This window comes from Archocentrus centrarchus, chromosome 16, assembly GCF_007364275.1.
Source record: "Archocentrus centrarchus isolate MPI-CPG fArcCen1 chromosome 16, fArcCen1, whole genome shotgun sequence".
NCBI classification, from domain to species: Eukaryota; Metazoa; Chordata; class Actinopteri; order Cichliformes; family Cichlidae; genus Archocentrus; species Archocentrus centrarchus.
Genome location: NC_044361.1, coordinates 21152036 through 21168987, shown reverse-complemented (window position 1 = coordinate 21168987; position 16952 = coordinate 21152036). Strand labels below are relative to the sequence as shown.

Here is a 16952-nt window from a genome sequence, read left to right as displayed (position 1 = left end):
GAGTTTTTTTTTCCCCCTACACCAAACTGCGAGATTTTTCTCCTGAGCTCGGTGGAGGAAGCTTTCCTTTCTCAGCCCCCCCCCCCCCCCCCCCCCCCCCCCCCACACACACACACACACACACATATACACACACATATCCTACTCCAAGGACTTTTCGTACAGATAGGTCTTCTTATCAAGACATGTCCACAGCTGTGCACAATGCATCAGGAGCCACACACAAACTACTACAGTTTAAATTGGTACACATAAAACTCTCCAGAGCCTCTGTTGAGAATCACAAAGAACTCAGGCACATAATGCAGTTAAAATGTATTTATTTAGTGGTCAGAAAAATAAGGAGAATGTATTTTGTATAACAGAAACATTGTAAAAGTTGAAGTCTCAGATAGGCCTCACAACAGAATATTCTGTGGGGCTCACTGGAGAGGAGATGATATTATTTCCTCCCCCACTAGATGGAGATGTTGGTCAAGAATGAGCTACATGCTTCTTTTTTAAAAAACAAACAAACAAACAAACAAACCCCAAAGTAAACAATACAGAGCAAAAATTACCAGGAAACAACTTAAACTATCCAATGAATCAAGAGGAAGTGCTGAAGTAGGTTGAGTAAATCTGTGAACAAGCAAAATTCTTCATCCTGTTTAACGAGAAAAAGAGGGACGTAAGCCACACTGTGCACCTTTCATTCATGAGGACGCATCTTCAGAGGAAACAATTTTATTTTTATTACCTGTGAACCAGATGGGTTTGGCAACACCGAATCAGCATCTCTACAGGCCGCTGCAATGAAAAAGAAAATTGAACTTATAGGAGCAAAAGAAAGCAGTCTCCACTCAAGCACAACATAGATTATGCGTGATGACTTTGAATGTGAAATTTGTGTTTTAAAAGGCATATTTGAGCACTAAGGATTTGCACTGATTCTTATTGGAGGGATTTTCCTGCGTTCTCTGGGGACTTGGGATGAAAAAAATGGCAGCAAAAAGACAACTCAACTGAATAACTCAAGTAAATAGAGGAAAGAGATGGACAAAACTCTGCTCTCTGAAGAGTTGACTTAAGGCTTGGACACAGAACTGAAGATGAGGGCTCAAATTAATATTGCACCCAGATGAGTCTTAAATGTCCTTGGATGACAAGCAGTGATTGGATTGCAAGCTCGGTAGCTTTTGATGGCCATGCCTGTCAGCCTTACCTGCTTTTTAATCAGTAATTACCATAGGGGATTCTCTGGCATTTCTTAATTAAATTGGACCAAATGCAATTAAAAACCACACTCTCATTCGCTTAAAAGGGCTCTGTGGAGTCCTTGTTTAGTTCTTGCTGTTAAGAGAATAAGCGGTTGAATGGTCATAGCACCTTCCCATCTCTCGCTGATCTGTACTTGATTATTGCAGTGGTCAAATTAAGTTTGCAGTTTGCATAATACAGGGAAAGATAGCATTTAAGCTAAAAAAATAAATGTAAACTTCTAACATGCAGGGAAATAATTAAAGTTAATGTCAGGATCACTGTTACCCCCACATATACACAGGCAATGTTACAGTATACCTTTAAAATACTCACCATCTGGAAAAGTCGCCAGCGCTCCAGGAGCCAACAACTACAGACACATCAGTGGTGATTTTCCCATCTGCTGTCTTCATGTCATCTTCAGAGTTGTTATTGTAGTTACCACAGGCACCACACATTTTACCAGACAGGTGACTGTCAATAATGACGGTGACCTCCTGTAAAATAGAGTAAGTGACCCGCACAGCAGATGCCCTCTCAATGATCAAGCCCCTCTCTGAGATCTGGACCGATAGTTCGCCTGTCACTTTGCTGGGGAGAGACACTTTCCTGCCATTTACCTGGATGACACAGATAATGGAACATAACTGTTATTATTATTGTGGTATATGATGTATATTATGATCTAAACTGAGATCAAATTAAACTGTGTATCACTTTTAGTATTTGCATCAAGAAGTTCTCACCCAGGTGACACGCTCGCTGTTCACTGCCACAGTGGTTTCTTTGAAAAACACATACACAGCGGCAACAGCGGGAGATGCCCCCGTTTTGCAGACCCTAACGTCCACGACCACACGGAACCACAGCTCAGCACTCTCATCACACAGAGACGCCACTTCAAATGCCCCTATTGCTTTTATCGCTCCAGACATGCCATCAAAGGAATTCAGATGTCCATCGTGGCTGACGACACATTGGGCCTGCTTGATGTGGCAACCCCTGACCCCATCTCTTACGTCACAAACCTCCCCACTGGCACAGGACAGCTTTTCACACTTTACCAGCCCAGAGGCCTGGCACACACACTTAGACTTGCAGTCTTGGTCCACCACTTCTTGGCCCAGCTGGAAAGGAGGTGTTTAAAAATTTTTATTTCCAGGTCAGTAAATAGAACTTTCACTAAATTTCATGCGTAAATTTAGAGACCAGAATGTAGCGTTAGTCGGTTTTTACCATCAGGTATCTGCCGTTGTACACACACCCACAGTTGTTCAGGGGAACACACTGGACACCATCAAAAACAAAGCCATCATCACACTGGCATCCTTCAAAACAGCTTTCAGAACAAGCAAACGGGTTAATAAAGCTGGCACACGTCCCACCACAGGTGTCGGCGCACATCTCATAGTGACTGTGTGGAGGGCAGGAAGCCGCTGGAAGAGAAAACAATTGCAAGAAATTTGTGTCTGAAATACAAAGCACAGAACACATGAATGGATCTTAAAAGCTGTCGTGTGTTACTTACGGCAGAAAGAGCTGTTCCTCCATGGCTGGATTTGAACTCCTGCGCTCTGGCAGGCCAAAGCGTAAGCCTGCACACTGTTACACAGAGTGTCTTTGTTGCCCCCCACAGCACAAACATCAAACACGCAATCCGACACATATGCTGCTGGGTTAATTTTGCTGTGGCACACTTTGAAAGGCCCATTAGGTGCACTTATGATGCCGCAGGAGTTGGGTTTTCCATATAAAACAGCCTTGGCCTGCTCACATTGTGGGCACTGTCCTCCACAGCCACCACACACATACCCAGGCAGGTCCACCACCCATGCCTTCCCAAAGTCATCAACGTTTGTGGTCTGTCTGCCACCAGGAAGTGTGAAATCATCACCACTGTTCTTGTTGTAGTTTCCGCAAAGACCACACATCTTACCCTGGTATGTAGAAGGAATGATCACTTCAACATAGTACACGGTGTCATAGAGGACTGTCAGTCCAAAGGCTGTTCGGACAATTATGTTGCGACCTTCCTGCGTGACTCTTAGACGCCCGTTCTCCAGGGACAGAGGAAGGTTTAGGAGCTCATCATCCACCTTCACAGAGAGATCGAGAGAAAATATCATTTTGAAAAACTCTTGTGACAGAAAGTATAAAAATATATCTACACAAGTATTTTTGATCAAGACGATAAACTCACAAAGACTTTCCATGGCATTTTCTGCTGGATGTAAATGACATAACCATAGACTGACACCGCCACTGACTTGGTTACAGCCACCTTTCCATTTCCATACTTCTCATTCCCCTGAGTCACAGTGAATGGTGTCAGCTGGCCTTTGTCATCATCACAAACCTTGGCCAGTACATAGACACAGGTACCCTGGAAATCAAACCTGCGTCCATCAAAGGAAATGTAATGCGGATCACCAGAAGCCACACATTTTCCTTGCCCCTCTGGGTGGCAGCCTTTCACTCCATCTACCAGCTTACAGATTTCTCCTGGACGGCACTTGGCCTTTTGGCAGGACACAGCCCCGTTCTCTCCACAAGTGCATTCCTCTGCACACTTGTCTTCCGAATAGAAGACATCTCCTTTTTTGTAGTATCGACCGTCATAGGAGCACCCGCAGTCTTTTACTGGTACGCAGATATCCCCGCTCAGCAGGTAGCCTTCATCACACTCACAGCCTTCTGAACAATGCCTGCGGCAGGTGCCAAGGGAGGTCAAGCTTGCGCAGGTGGCTGGGCAACCCGTGGTACACAGGCTGTAATGGCTCTTAGCAGGACACACCATTGCTGTGGGATGGGATGAAAAGATGGGAAAAGAAACGAAGTAAAAAATAAAAGAGATATTTTGAAATGAGGCAAATAAATAAAATAAATAAAAATGAACAACAACAAAAAAAAGAATAAATAAAATAAATAAAACTCACGACAAAAGCTTTCTGTTCTCCAGGAGTAGATGGTGACTCCAATGCTCTGGCAGGCAGAGGCATACACTTTCACAGCATCACACACTGATCCATAGTGCCCACGATAATGACAAACATCATAAACACAGTCCTCCATGTAAGGAGCTGGGTCCACACGGCTATGGCAATCTCTAAAGGGCCCTGCCTTATCTACAATAATACCACAGTACTTGTTGGCTTGGTACACTTTCTTCTCGGAGTCTGAACAGGCCTGGCACCACGGCCCTTGGCAGACTGATGAGCAGCCTGGTACAAGGGCCACCTGCCAGCTCTCCCCCAGCTCTCTCCCATCAGAAGCGATCTTGCCATTGGGCATCGTCAGGTCATCTTGTGCTTTTTCATTGTAGTTACCACACAGGCCACAGACTGCATCCTGGTAGGTGCTTGGCAGAGTAACTGTCACCGTGCTATACCAGTCAAAGGTCACTGTGATACCAGCAGCTGTCTCCACTACAGCTGTCCAGCCGCTGAGGGACACAAGCAGCTCTTTATTGTAATCCAGCGGCAACAAAACAAGCTGGTCATTGAGCTAAAAAGCAGAAAATGAGGGAAGGAGAAAGGAATATTTTTAGGAGCTTATAAATTTAATAATTTTTTGCCCTTGCTAATCCATTTTAATGTGCAGTTAAATCTTAGTTTAATTAAATCTGCCAGGATCAAAATTTTAAGATGAAATTAAATACATGTGCAGAAAAGCACGAGGTATGTCAGAATTAGAACAATGACAAAAGGCATTATCATCCAGCAGTTTTGAGGCTTTTCTGTTTTCATTTTCAATAAAGTGACTACATGCTCTGCCCTATTTCCTTTGCTCTCCTAAAATCCACACAAAACACATTAGGCATTCAATATTTTATTACATTGCACATATGCTTCACATTATCTACATCTTACTTACCAAGACCTTGTAAGGGTAATTTCTACTTATGGTGAGAGTGATGTTATAAATGGAAAATTTGACAGTTGTCGTGTAGGACACAGCCTTGCTTCCCCGGTGGTCATTCTGCACAGTCACCTTGAATGGCACCAGCCCAGGTTTCTGAGAGCAAAGCCCCACCAGCTGATATACACACGTGCCTTGGAAATCATACCTGCGGCCATCAAAAGTGCGGTAGTGTGGATCACCCGAGGCTGCGCAAGTGGCGTAACTAATGGGTCGGCAGGCTCGCTCTCCATCCACTACAGTACACTGCTCTTTGGTAGAGCAAGAAGCCTCGTGGCATGCCACCATGCCCAGGGTCATATCACACTCGCACAGGCGATGGCAGGCCTCATCAGCCCAGAACTGCTGTCCTGGTTTGTAGTAGCGACCCTGATATGAGCAACCGCATGTTTTAGCAGGCACACAGACGCCAGCGCTGAGGACATAACCGCTGTCACACACACAGGTCTCCACGCAGGCACCGCTGCAGACCTGTTTTTGGTCAGTGAACGGGCAGGATGGCTGGCATGGGCTGGCGCAGTCTTCATAGTGGCTGTGAGGCTCACAGTTCATCGCTGGATATAAATTAAATAAAGACAAGGCAATCAGAAAAGGAGAACTTCATATTTGATTGCAATCATTAGCAAAAAGTTTTTCTCAATTACTTACGACAGCCGAATTTTTCCCTCCAGTTCTTGATTATTATTCCTTCATCACGACACTTCTCACTGTAGGAGCTCAGTGCCTGGCACAGCATCTTTTTGTCCCCCTTATTATAACACATATCATACACACAGCTGTCCATGAAGGTTTGGGGGTCAAACTTCTCATGACACTTCTGGAACACACCATTGGTCTTGTCTGTGAGAGCCCCACAGAAAGCTTCAGTTTTATAGAGCTTAACCTCGTTATTGTCACAGGTAGGGCAGTTTTTCTCACACGTGTCCCAGCAAGGATGTTCCTTGTCCTGTTTGGGCGCTAGCCAGCTCTTGCCCCACTCAATCACGGAGGAAACTGGTTTTCCAGCTGGATTTCGCAGTTCATCAAGAATATTAGCGTTGAAGTTGCCACACAGACCACAGACCATGCCGTAGTAGCTGCTGGGAAGCTTGATGACAAGGTACCAGTTCCAGTCATAGGAGACAACCAGACCAAAATTTGTCTCCACCACTGCAGTGTTTCCTCTTTGAAACACTGACACTTCACCATCACCCAAATGCACAGGAAGATTCAGCAGCTCCCCGTTCACCTGAGGAACATGCAACAGAACAGTATATACATGTACTGTACATACGCAATCAGACCAAACAGACAGAACAAACAGACAAGTAACTAAAACTTACCGTGACTTGACCAATTTGGTTCTTCTGGATGGTGATGCTGTACTCGTACACAAACACGTCTACATTCCTGACATAGGAAACTGCTGTGCTGCCTCGGTTGTCATTCCTCTCAGTGATCAAAAATGGAACTAGACCATCCAGATCACCACATGTCTTAGAGATGATGTACTTGCAGGTCCCCTGGAAGTCATAGTTGTAACCATCAAATGTGTGGTAGTGGGGGTCGCCCCAGGCCCAGCAGGTGCCTGTGTATTTGGGGATGCATGTGGCCACGTCCTTCTCAACTCGGCATGTCTCCTGTACCCGACACTTGATATCTTTGCAGGGGTCTGCAAAAGATAAATAAAGGAAAATTTGCTAATTACAATTTGATTTGCATCTTATTTCTCAATTCACTGTATTTTTTTTTAGCATATAATTAGTGAAAATATGTTTGGACGGGTAGATACAAATACACAGTGTTTGTGTCTTGCCTGTGTTGTAACATGCTCTGATGCCTTTCTTGACCATGCATTTGGTGCTTTCAGGACAGGAGTACTTTTCACAGATGAGGCCTTTTGCTGGATTACATGTGCACTTTCTGTTACAGTCTTCGTCATACACAACATCGTCAGGCTGGTGACATATAGAAGAAGTTCATTAAACATGGAAAAATACTACTTTTTTGTCAATATGCGAATTATGACTGAGAAAAAAATCCTCAGAGCAAATCTAAACTCTGAAAGCAAACTTTGAAATATCCACCATCCTACAGGAAAACGTTATTTCCAGTACAAATATATATAAGTATCTTCTAAAGCCACTTTGACAAGTAGAAAAAACTAGATTATTGTATATAGTGTTGTTGTTGTTTTTTTTTTTTACCTTATAAGTTTTTCCAGTCTCATAGCATCCACACTCAGTCTCGTTAACACACATCTGTCCATTGAATAAGAAGCCAGTATCACATTCACAGCCTTCCACACAGTTGGAGGAGCATTTGACAATGTCTGTGAGGCCAGGGCAGGAGGCAGAGCAGGCTTGAGCGCACACCTCATAGTGACTGTTGATGGGGCATTTCATGGCTGTAATAAAGTATCAAAAGAAGAAGGAAACTATATTAGAGAAGAATCCAAAAGGACATTAATAGGGTATAATAAAAGTGAACCTGTGAACGTCATCACTTACGACAGAAGGAAGGTGTTCTCCAGTTTTTGACATCCACTCCAGCTGCGTGACAGTTAAAGGCATAGGCTGCTACACTGTCACAAAGCACCTTTCCATCACCATTGGAAGCACACAAATCAAACACACAGTTAGCAAAGTATGGTTGAGGGTCCAGTTTACTATGGCAAACTGCAAAAGGTCCTTTGGGTGCTGTCATTATACCACAGTAAGTGGATTCTGAAAACACTGCTTTGCGAGCTGGGTCACATTGAGGACAAGAATCCCCTTCACAGCCGTTTCCACACACAACATTGGGAATCGCGATCTTCCATGAATTTCCAAACACATTCACATTGTTGGCGAGCGCACGGTTGGGCATCTGGAAGTCATCTTTTTTGTCACCATTGTAGTTGCCACACAGGCCACAGACCTTACCTTGATAATTACCAGGTACTGTGACTGTCACATGATAAACCAGGTCATAAGTGACAAGCAGCCCAAAATTGGTTGCAATAACATAATTATATCCTTCTTGATAAACCAGCACCGCTCCATCATTAAGATTCATGGGAAGGTTGTTTAATATGCCATTTACCTAAAAAAAAAAAAAAGGCATCTGTGTTAGTTCAAGAAATAACTACAACTAAACATCTTCATAAAACAAGCAGGTCTACTGCTCACCAGGACTCCAAACATATTGTTCTTCATGATGAGGGTGAAGCCATAGACCTCCACAGCAACCAGCTTGGTGACAGACACCACTTTTTTGCCCATCGCCCTATCCCACTGCACATTCTCTACCTGAACAGAAAAGGCCACCAGGTGGGTACCCTCCAGTCCACAACTCTTGGAGAGTGTGTAGGTGCAGGTACCCTGGAAATCAAATTTTTGCCCATCAAAAGAGAGGTAATGGGGGTCACCAGACGCGCTGCACACACCCTTACCAACAGGGTGACATTTTTGGACACCATTTTCTGTTTTACAGATCTCATTGGGGCCACATGTGAACTTCTTGCACTGAACCTGGGAAAAAAATGAGAAACAAGATGAAAGTGAAAAGCCCAATTAGATCCAAATGATTAATCTTTATTTTTTTTCCCTTCTAATCTCTTCTACCTCTCCTTCTTGTTGGCACTTGCACTCCTCCTGACACTGCCCATTGGGATAAAACACTTCTCCAGTGCGGTAATAGCGGTTATTGTAAATGCAGCCGCACTGTGAGAAGGGAACACACACATCTCCACTAAGGATGTAACCTTCATCACAGGAACAGCCCTCTACACACTGAGCCTTGCAGCCTTGAGGGGGAGTCAGACTTTGGCAAGTTGCAGGACAGGCAATTGCACAAATTTCATAGTGGGTGTTGGTGGGACACTTCATTGCTGTACATAAGAGACATAAAAGAGCCAATTCAATTTAGAGCACAAAGTCGACAGTCATTAGAAAAGGCACATAAAATGCTTGAAAAGGAAAAAAAACACACTGAAGTGTACATCAGACAACAACAATGTAAAAAAACAGACAAACCAACAAAAAAAAAGAACAGGACATGAACTGTTTATTCTGCCTTTTCCTTTTTCCAGTTCATGCAAAAATATATTGTTATTTTTTAATAGAAATTATCTTTAAAATGAAGGCATTTCTCACCACAGAACTGAGCAGTTCTCCAGTTGTACACTTTGGCCCCTGCGGCCTGGCAGGCAGTTGTGTATGATGCAATAGCCTGACACAGCACATCTTTCCTGCCATTATATAGGCATACATCATAAACACAGTCTTCAAAAAATCCAGCTGCATCCACCTTGGCGTGGCAGTCACGGAATGGCCCTTTGGGGTTTTTTAATATACCGCAGAAATCATCCTTTTCATACTGAGCTTTCTCATTAATGTCACAGTCAGGACAGACGCCCTTACAGCCTTCAACACAACCAGGGATCTCAGCAACTCTCCAGCTGGAACCGAAACCTGCTGGCGAAACAGGCTTGCTGCCATTTTTCGGAATCAGGTCATCGTCAGGTTTGCCGTTGTAGTTGCCACAGAGGCCACAAACAGCACCCATGTAGTTGCTTGGTAGTGTTACAAACACATCACTTTGCCAGTTGAAAGAGACTTTCAGGCCAAAATCTGTTGTGAGTACAGCGTACCAGCCACTCTTATAAACAGATATCTTTCCATCGTCCAGGATGACGGGCAGATTCACCAGCTCATTATTCACCTGAAACCAAATTACATTTTCAGTTCAGTATAAATATGAGCAGAATTCACAAAATTAACATTGTTACAATAAACAATATGTGCCTTTTACCAGAATCAGGCCTTTGTGGGTCTTAGTAATGATGACGCTGAAGGAGTACACCTTGATTTCCACCAACTTGGTGTAGGCAACCACCTTGCTGCCCCGGTGATCATTCTGCACAAGAACTTCAAAGGGGACTAACTCAGGGTCCTTGGAGCAAACTGCAACAAGCTGGTACACACATGTGCCCTGAAAATCAAATTTCTTCTTGTCAAAGGTCACATAATGGGGATCACCTGTGGCCTGGCAGGTGCTAAGAGACACTGCTTGGCACTTTCTTATGCCATCAACCACTTTGCACTGCTCCCCTGTCTTGCAGCCTTTTCCCTGGCACTCAACCTCTTTGCATCCAGCATCACATTTACACCATCGCTTACAGTCTTGGTCAGCCCAGAATGCCTCACCAGCAGGAATATATCGACCCTCGTACGTACAACCACACTGAGCAGCAGGCACACACTTATCTCCGCTTAAAACAAAGCCTGTGTTACAGGTGCAGGTCTCCACACAAGGACGTTTGCATTTGGAGGAAGCATTAGGGTCCGAACATGTGTTAGGACAGGCACTGCCGCAAAGCTCATAGTGGCTGTTGGCTGGACACTGGGCAGCTTTAGTGAGAAAAAGGAGAGTAATGCAATTAGTGTTTGTAACAGTTAACGAAAAAATTATGTAATCATTAATTTAGTACACATTACTCACGACATCGTGCGTTCTTCCTCCAGTCTTGAATCTGGATCCCAGCAATCTGGCAAGCTTCAGCGTAAGCCTCCAGTGCACTGCAGAGGAAATGTCGAAGACCGCCTCCCATGCATAAATCATATTTACAGTTCTCTAGGTATGTTTGTGGGTCAATGACTTCATGACATTTGCTGAATAGGCCATTTACTTTAAGTGTGATGAGTCCACAAAACAAGTCACCCTCCCATGTCTTCATCAGGCTGCTTTCACATCTCTCACACCCACCCACACAGTCATCTCTGCACTGAGCTTCTCCGAGCCCCGGCACCTTCCAGCTGCTACCGAAGGCCACAGCTCCATTTGCCTGAGTGCCAGAGGGTGTGGTGAAATCATCACTGGAATTTCCATTGAAGTTACCACAGAGTCCACAAGTCTTACCAGCATAACTGCTGCACAGAGTGACCACAAGCTGGTGTTCCCAATCGTAACGGACTGTCAGACAAGAATCAACCTCAATGACCACAGAGCGACCGCTCTGAAACATTTTCAGTCTGGTATTATTCAGGGTTACTGGCAAACTCCACAGACTATTGTCAATCTGCACAAATGGAAAATGAAAAAAAAAAAATGTTATACTGTACATATTATTTACTCTAATAGAATGTGTGCATTTTACTATGTTATACACCAAAATAATAAATAATATAAGGATAAGGCAAAGACAGGATGCTTGAAAAATTAAATAGCTTTTAACTAGAATAAATACAGAGGCTTACCCTCACACGGCCGGTCTCAGACCGAACTACTGTGATGGTGACGCCAAACACCTTCACTGTGACCATGGCAACATAGGACACCCTGAGACTTCCTCTGTTCTCATTCTGGGCGAGGATCTCAAAGTCTGGGAGGTCGTCACCCTTTTTACAGTTTTTAGAAATGACATACGTGCAGGTACCCATGAAGTCAAAGTATCGCCCATCAAAAGTACGGTAATGAGGGTCTCCCATTGCCCAGCAGGTTCCAGGCACTTTTTTCACTGGCACACAGGAGGGATAGCCATCGTTCATCTCACACACCTCATTGACACTGCAGGTGATACTGCTGCAGGACAGAGATCCTTTTCCTGGAAACAAATACAATAATTAGCTACATAATTCTACATTACATGTGTGAAATATTACTGGTGAGGGATTTGGGGACTCATAAACATCTATATTGTGTGCTGCTTACCTGGCTGCATACATTGTGCTGGGGCCCCGAAACCATTATTATGACTGAATCCTATACTGTAGAGAGCAAAAGGGGAACCAGAGCTTGACAAGGTGTGCCTATTGTTGCTAGATTTGTAGGATATCTCTGCCCAAGAGAAATCTGTCCCTTCAATCTTTTTCCACTGCACATCACGCGGCAGGTCTGCATTATCCCAACGCAGTGCTGCCGTTCCACTAGTTTGTGCTACAATCAAAGCTTTGTTTTCAAACCCTTCTAGAGCCTCAAATGAGTAGGAAGAGCAGAAACGGTCAGTGGACATTATGGTCATCAAGAAAGGGTCGTAGAAATCGAACCAGCTTCGTTTAACACCATTGAAGAGCATGAGGACCTGGATGGCACGATCAGCCTGAATGGACAGTGTTTCAGGAACTCGGTAGTGGATCTCCATCGTCTGCCCTCTGGTCAAACTCAAATCATCCTTACGTTTGCCAGAATAGACAGTGACCTTTGTGTCCTGGGAGGCCTGGAGGAAGATACTATCAAAATTTGTCTGAAAACTCAGCGGAGGCACGATGAAACGTGATCCCCAGCTGCTTACTGGCAGTAGCTGCTCATAAACATGGTTGCAGTTTGAGAATCTCCAGGTACAAGTGTGACCAGCAAAAACGGCAACAGGACGCTGGGAGGAAACTCTAGTACCTGAAAGTTCATATGTACTCTGAAGCTGGACACTCTCATATGGCTGGAGATCTATGACCAATTTGCTATTTTCTCCATAGACACGGCCCTGGAAATTGATAGCACCTTTTGGGAAAATCTCAACTTGTTGGCTTTCTTTACCATTTGTCACAGAAAACTCTTTAAAGGTTCCAAAGGGAGATCCACTTGGTGTAAAGATGAAATATTCTGTACCCCATTCACTGATTGGATAGATCACAGATGTGTCTGCTGTGTTCAGCTTGGAGTTGAAGGAGGTTACAGTCACATTGGCTGAGGCTTCGACACGCACTGTATTGGAAGACTTTGTGCTACCATACATTTCAACATTATTGGGAAGACTGATGGTGAATCCCTCCCCAGCATTTAACACTTTTTCTTGCTTGAAGCTTAAAGGAGGCACTTGCACCGTCACTTTTGTATTAGCCTGAATGGCAGTGATGTACAGCTGATATTGAGGAGTGTCATAGTTTGGCATATAATTCTGCATAAATGACAGGGCAAACTCCCTCCCTGCCCATCCAGCACTAGATGGACCTGGCAGAAGGTGAGAGAGCAAGAAAACAATGAAAAAAAAATTAATGCAACTATTTTTTCTGCCAAGGCAGTCAAAGGATTCTCAGGCTGGAAATACTAAAACACTCATTGAGAGTTTTTGGATAACATACACATTACAGAAAAAAAAAAAAAAGACATCAAAGAAAGCGCTGAAAAATGTCTCCATTTCAAAGTTACAAATCTGGGATGAATGTGAGTCTGTAATGAATGGATAGCTTTTTTCCTTCATAACAACTGTGAGAGCTTTAGACGAAGGAACAGTCATTTGCCTGCTTCTCTGCAGCACTCAATAAGTCACTTGCACAGACAATATAATTGCATAATGAAAATATTATCAATAGCGGCGCTTTTGCTGTGAAAAGACCACATTCTGGGCTCAGTCAGGGCCTGGGGGATTTAGATTACACTCCTGTTTCATCCATTCAGTTTTAATCGCGACAACTCAATAGCAGCTAAAGGTAAATGCTATTCCCAACAAAAGCAAATTTCAATTTAGATGGCTATCCTTTATGTGCTGCACTTTCACATTCTTCACCTGTTTAACATTTTGCCTCATTCACACAAACACCCGGTATGGCTGCACAACAATGCTTTCAAATTGGGGCTGACATCATGGATAAATTGCTTTAAATCGAGCAATTGTATTCTGCAAGGCAATTCTGAGACTCTAAGTCAGTTTTTATCCATATTTATAAGGTTATTGATTATACACACACACACACTATATATATATATATATATATATATATATATATATATATATATATATATATATATACATATATATATATATATATATATATATATAAAACTCTGCATGCATGCTTGTGTGTGCCTGTGTTTTCTCAAATTTTGAAATTTTCATTCCTATAGTAAAGATTTTTTGCTGATTTTTTTTTCAAAAATTGCAGCAAATTGAGAAGAAGAAAAGAACAAACATGTCCCAGTGAAAATACATGAAAAAACAGGAGTATGACAAAACATACTTACAACTGAGTAAAGCTGCCAAAGCACAAAGCAGTAACATGGCCCCCATGGCTGAAGGAAATAAATTCTTGTTTTAATTGCAGAAAGGTTTCAGAGTTACATTATGTAATTGATGTAAATGCATTCCAGCTAAACAGCCCTCTGAATCTCAAACAGATCAGTGCTTACCTGCTCAGAGCTATATGTGGGATGATGTGTTTTCCACCTCCATCCTTTTATAGAGAAACAGACAAAAACATCAACCAAAAAAAAAAAAAAAAAGCTCAGCAGGAACAACTCCTAAAAAAACAATACCCTTCCTCCAAAACAAATTTAGGCAGAACTTGGCAATGACTTGTAAGTCATACTGTTTGTTGATGTGGGTGTGAAATCTAATGCAAACTATTTGTCCATGTATGAAGTGAATCATTTGTGGTTTTTTCTGTGTGAGCACACCTTGGTATCTGCTATCCTTAAACAATCTTTTATCAATTTTTTATTGGTGTAAAAGAAACATTTGTAAATTTGTGGGAAAAAAAGGAGTAAAAGATCTAAAAGGCTTGATCCAATATTAGATTTTTTTTCATCAGAATAAAATCCATTGATAATGGATATCTAAACCCTGACAGATATAGGTTAAGTTGATTATTAGCCAAATTGCAGTTGTATATTCTGGTGTAACCAAACAATATAATCTTTCTGCTTTGCAAGGCCTGAATTTGATAAGGCCAAAATCACACCTTATCTTCAAAGTTACTCAGATCTCTTGAGAAGACATCCATCAGTCTGCTCTGATAATAGGATGGCGTTGAACAAAACAAAAATCTAAACAGTGTTTATATAATATTTTAATGTTGTATTGCCACATCAGAGTTGCTTGTTTTTTTTTTTTTAGTTTTACTCCGTTTTTGAGACTCTTTAAATTATCATCATCATCATCATCATCATCATCATCATCATCCTCATCACCATGGTTTCCAAATGCTTCTTTAGTCAGAACATACAATCTGCCCATTCCTGATTTTTTTTAATTTTTAGCATATTTTCCACACTTAAATGTTTCAGATCACCAAATAAATTTTAATATTAGACAGAAATAACCCAAGTAAATACAAAATTAATTTATCCAAACCTACCTGGCCCTGTGTGAAAAAATAATTGCCCCCTAAACCTAATAACTAGTTGTACCACCCTTGGCAGCAAGAACTGCAATCAAATATTTGTTTAGCAATTTGACGTCACTGTGGAGGATTTTTTTTTAAATCCAGCCACATTGGAGGGATTTTGAGGAACCAGCTCTGAACCATTTGGTGATGGACATGAGGCCTCTAGTGATGCCTGTCTGGCACCAGGATGTTTGCAGCTGATCATCTGAGAGCTGCACGCTGTCGATGGATCAGACTTACTCTGGTGCAACTCGCACCTCGGTTGGATTCGGATGAACGGCCTGTTTAAGGTCACACCAAAGCATCTCAATCGTATTTGAGTATTGACTTTGAGTAGGCCACTCCAAAACCACCATCTTCTTCATCTTCTTCTTCTAACATTAAGAAGTGAATTTTCTAGTGTGTTTTGGATTTTGTTCCGCTGCATGACCCAAGTATGCTTGAGCTTCAGGGCATGAATTGATGGCTGGACATTCTCATTCGGGATTTTCTGGTAGAGAGCAGAATTCACAGTTCCATCAATTATGACAAGTTGTCCAGGTCCTGAAGCAGCAAAGCAGTTGCTGTCTTATGCCAGATGTAACAGGATGCAATCCTTCCAGAAAGTTCAACTTTTGTCTCGTCAGTCCACAGAATATGTTCCAAAAGCCTTGGGGATCATCAAGATGTTTTTTGGTTAGTGTGAGATGAGCCTTTGTGTTCTTCTTGGTCAGCAGTGGGTTTTCTCCTTGGAACTCTCCCATGGATGCCATTTTTATCCAGTCTTTGTCATGTACGGCTGTGTGGCAGGCAGGAAGTGGACCCCAACACAGGAAACAAAAGACGGAGCTAAGATGTCAATCCAGCTTTTATTTGGCGTAAACAGGCTAGACAGCAGGACTGGACTGAACCAGCAGCAAATTCAGAAAAACAGAAGAATAACTTGACTTGAATTCCGAGAACTAAGACAAAACACAGAACGCACACAACAAGGGCACAAATGACGACAACAGACAGAGAAAACACTGCACCTAAATACACAAGGGGATAACAGGGGGAGTGGGAACAGCTGGGAACACAGGAAATACTAATGATAATGAAAAGACCAAGGGAAGCAAAACTGAACATGACAGACAGAGACCAGAAGACTATCAAAATAAAACAGGAAGTCAGACCGGGGAACAAGGACGCAGACCTGACACATGGAAACACAAGGAACTAGAAATAACAAACTGAGGACCAATACAAATTAAAACCGCAAGCGGTGATATCGGGCCCTCGCACTCCCTGCGCGTCGACCCGTGGCGCTCGTCGACCCGTGCCGCACTCGGAGGTCTTGTGATCGTGATGGTGTACAGAAGGTCTGTAGAAAGTTGAATTCTTTTTTAGGAAAAGATATCTTTTGCTCTCGGCATAGACGCAATGGAATATTTGGGGGTGGGGTCACGGCTCCAGCATGCAAAATAGGGCATGGGTCTGATAGACTGTTTTGATCAGGATGATGTCAAGAATGTTGAAACACATTTTCATACATTTCCGAGAAACTAAGTTTGTGGATGCTATACAAAATTTCATTTGCTTCTGTAGGGGGCGCTCTTGCAGCTACGTATAGCCTTGAATCCATAGTTATGGGTTCAGAGTGGCTGTGTACATGAGTGATTACATTTTCAGGCAGATCGGGCAAAGCATGTACGAACACGTGCCCAAACAATTTTGGTCGCCATTGAGAAAAATGAAAGCCAACTTCAATGG

General features: G+C 42.8%; 1 protein-coding gene across 1 annotated transcript; it reads right to left on the bottom strand.

Moving 5' to 3' along the window:
• Positions 1–334: 334 nt before the first annotated feature.
• fcgbp (Fc gamma binding protein) lies at positions 335–8402 on the bottom strand. Its single transcript, XM_030749263.1, has 16 exons — positions 8310–8402; positions 8064–8223; positions 7347–7546; positions 6956–7097; positions 6483–6811; positions 5809–6388; positions 5632–5714; positions 5116–5529; positions 4179–4746; positions 3443–4041; positions 2771–3338; positions 2479–2678; positions 1989–2369; positions 1576–1862; positions 740–789; positions 335–646 (listed from the first exon to the last, which is right to left on the bottom strand). Exons 1-15 carry the CDS (start codon positions 8400–8402, stop codon positions 780–782), a joined length of 4614 nt encoding a protein of 1537 aa, XP_030605123.1. The 3' UTR covers positions 335–646; positions 740–779.
• Positions 8403–16952: the final 8550 nt, after the last annotated feature.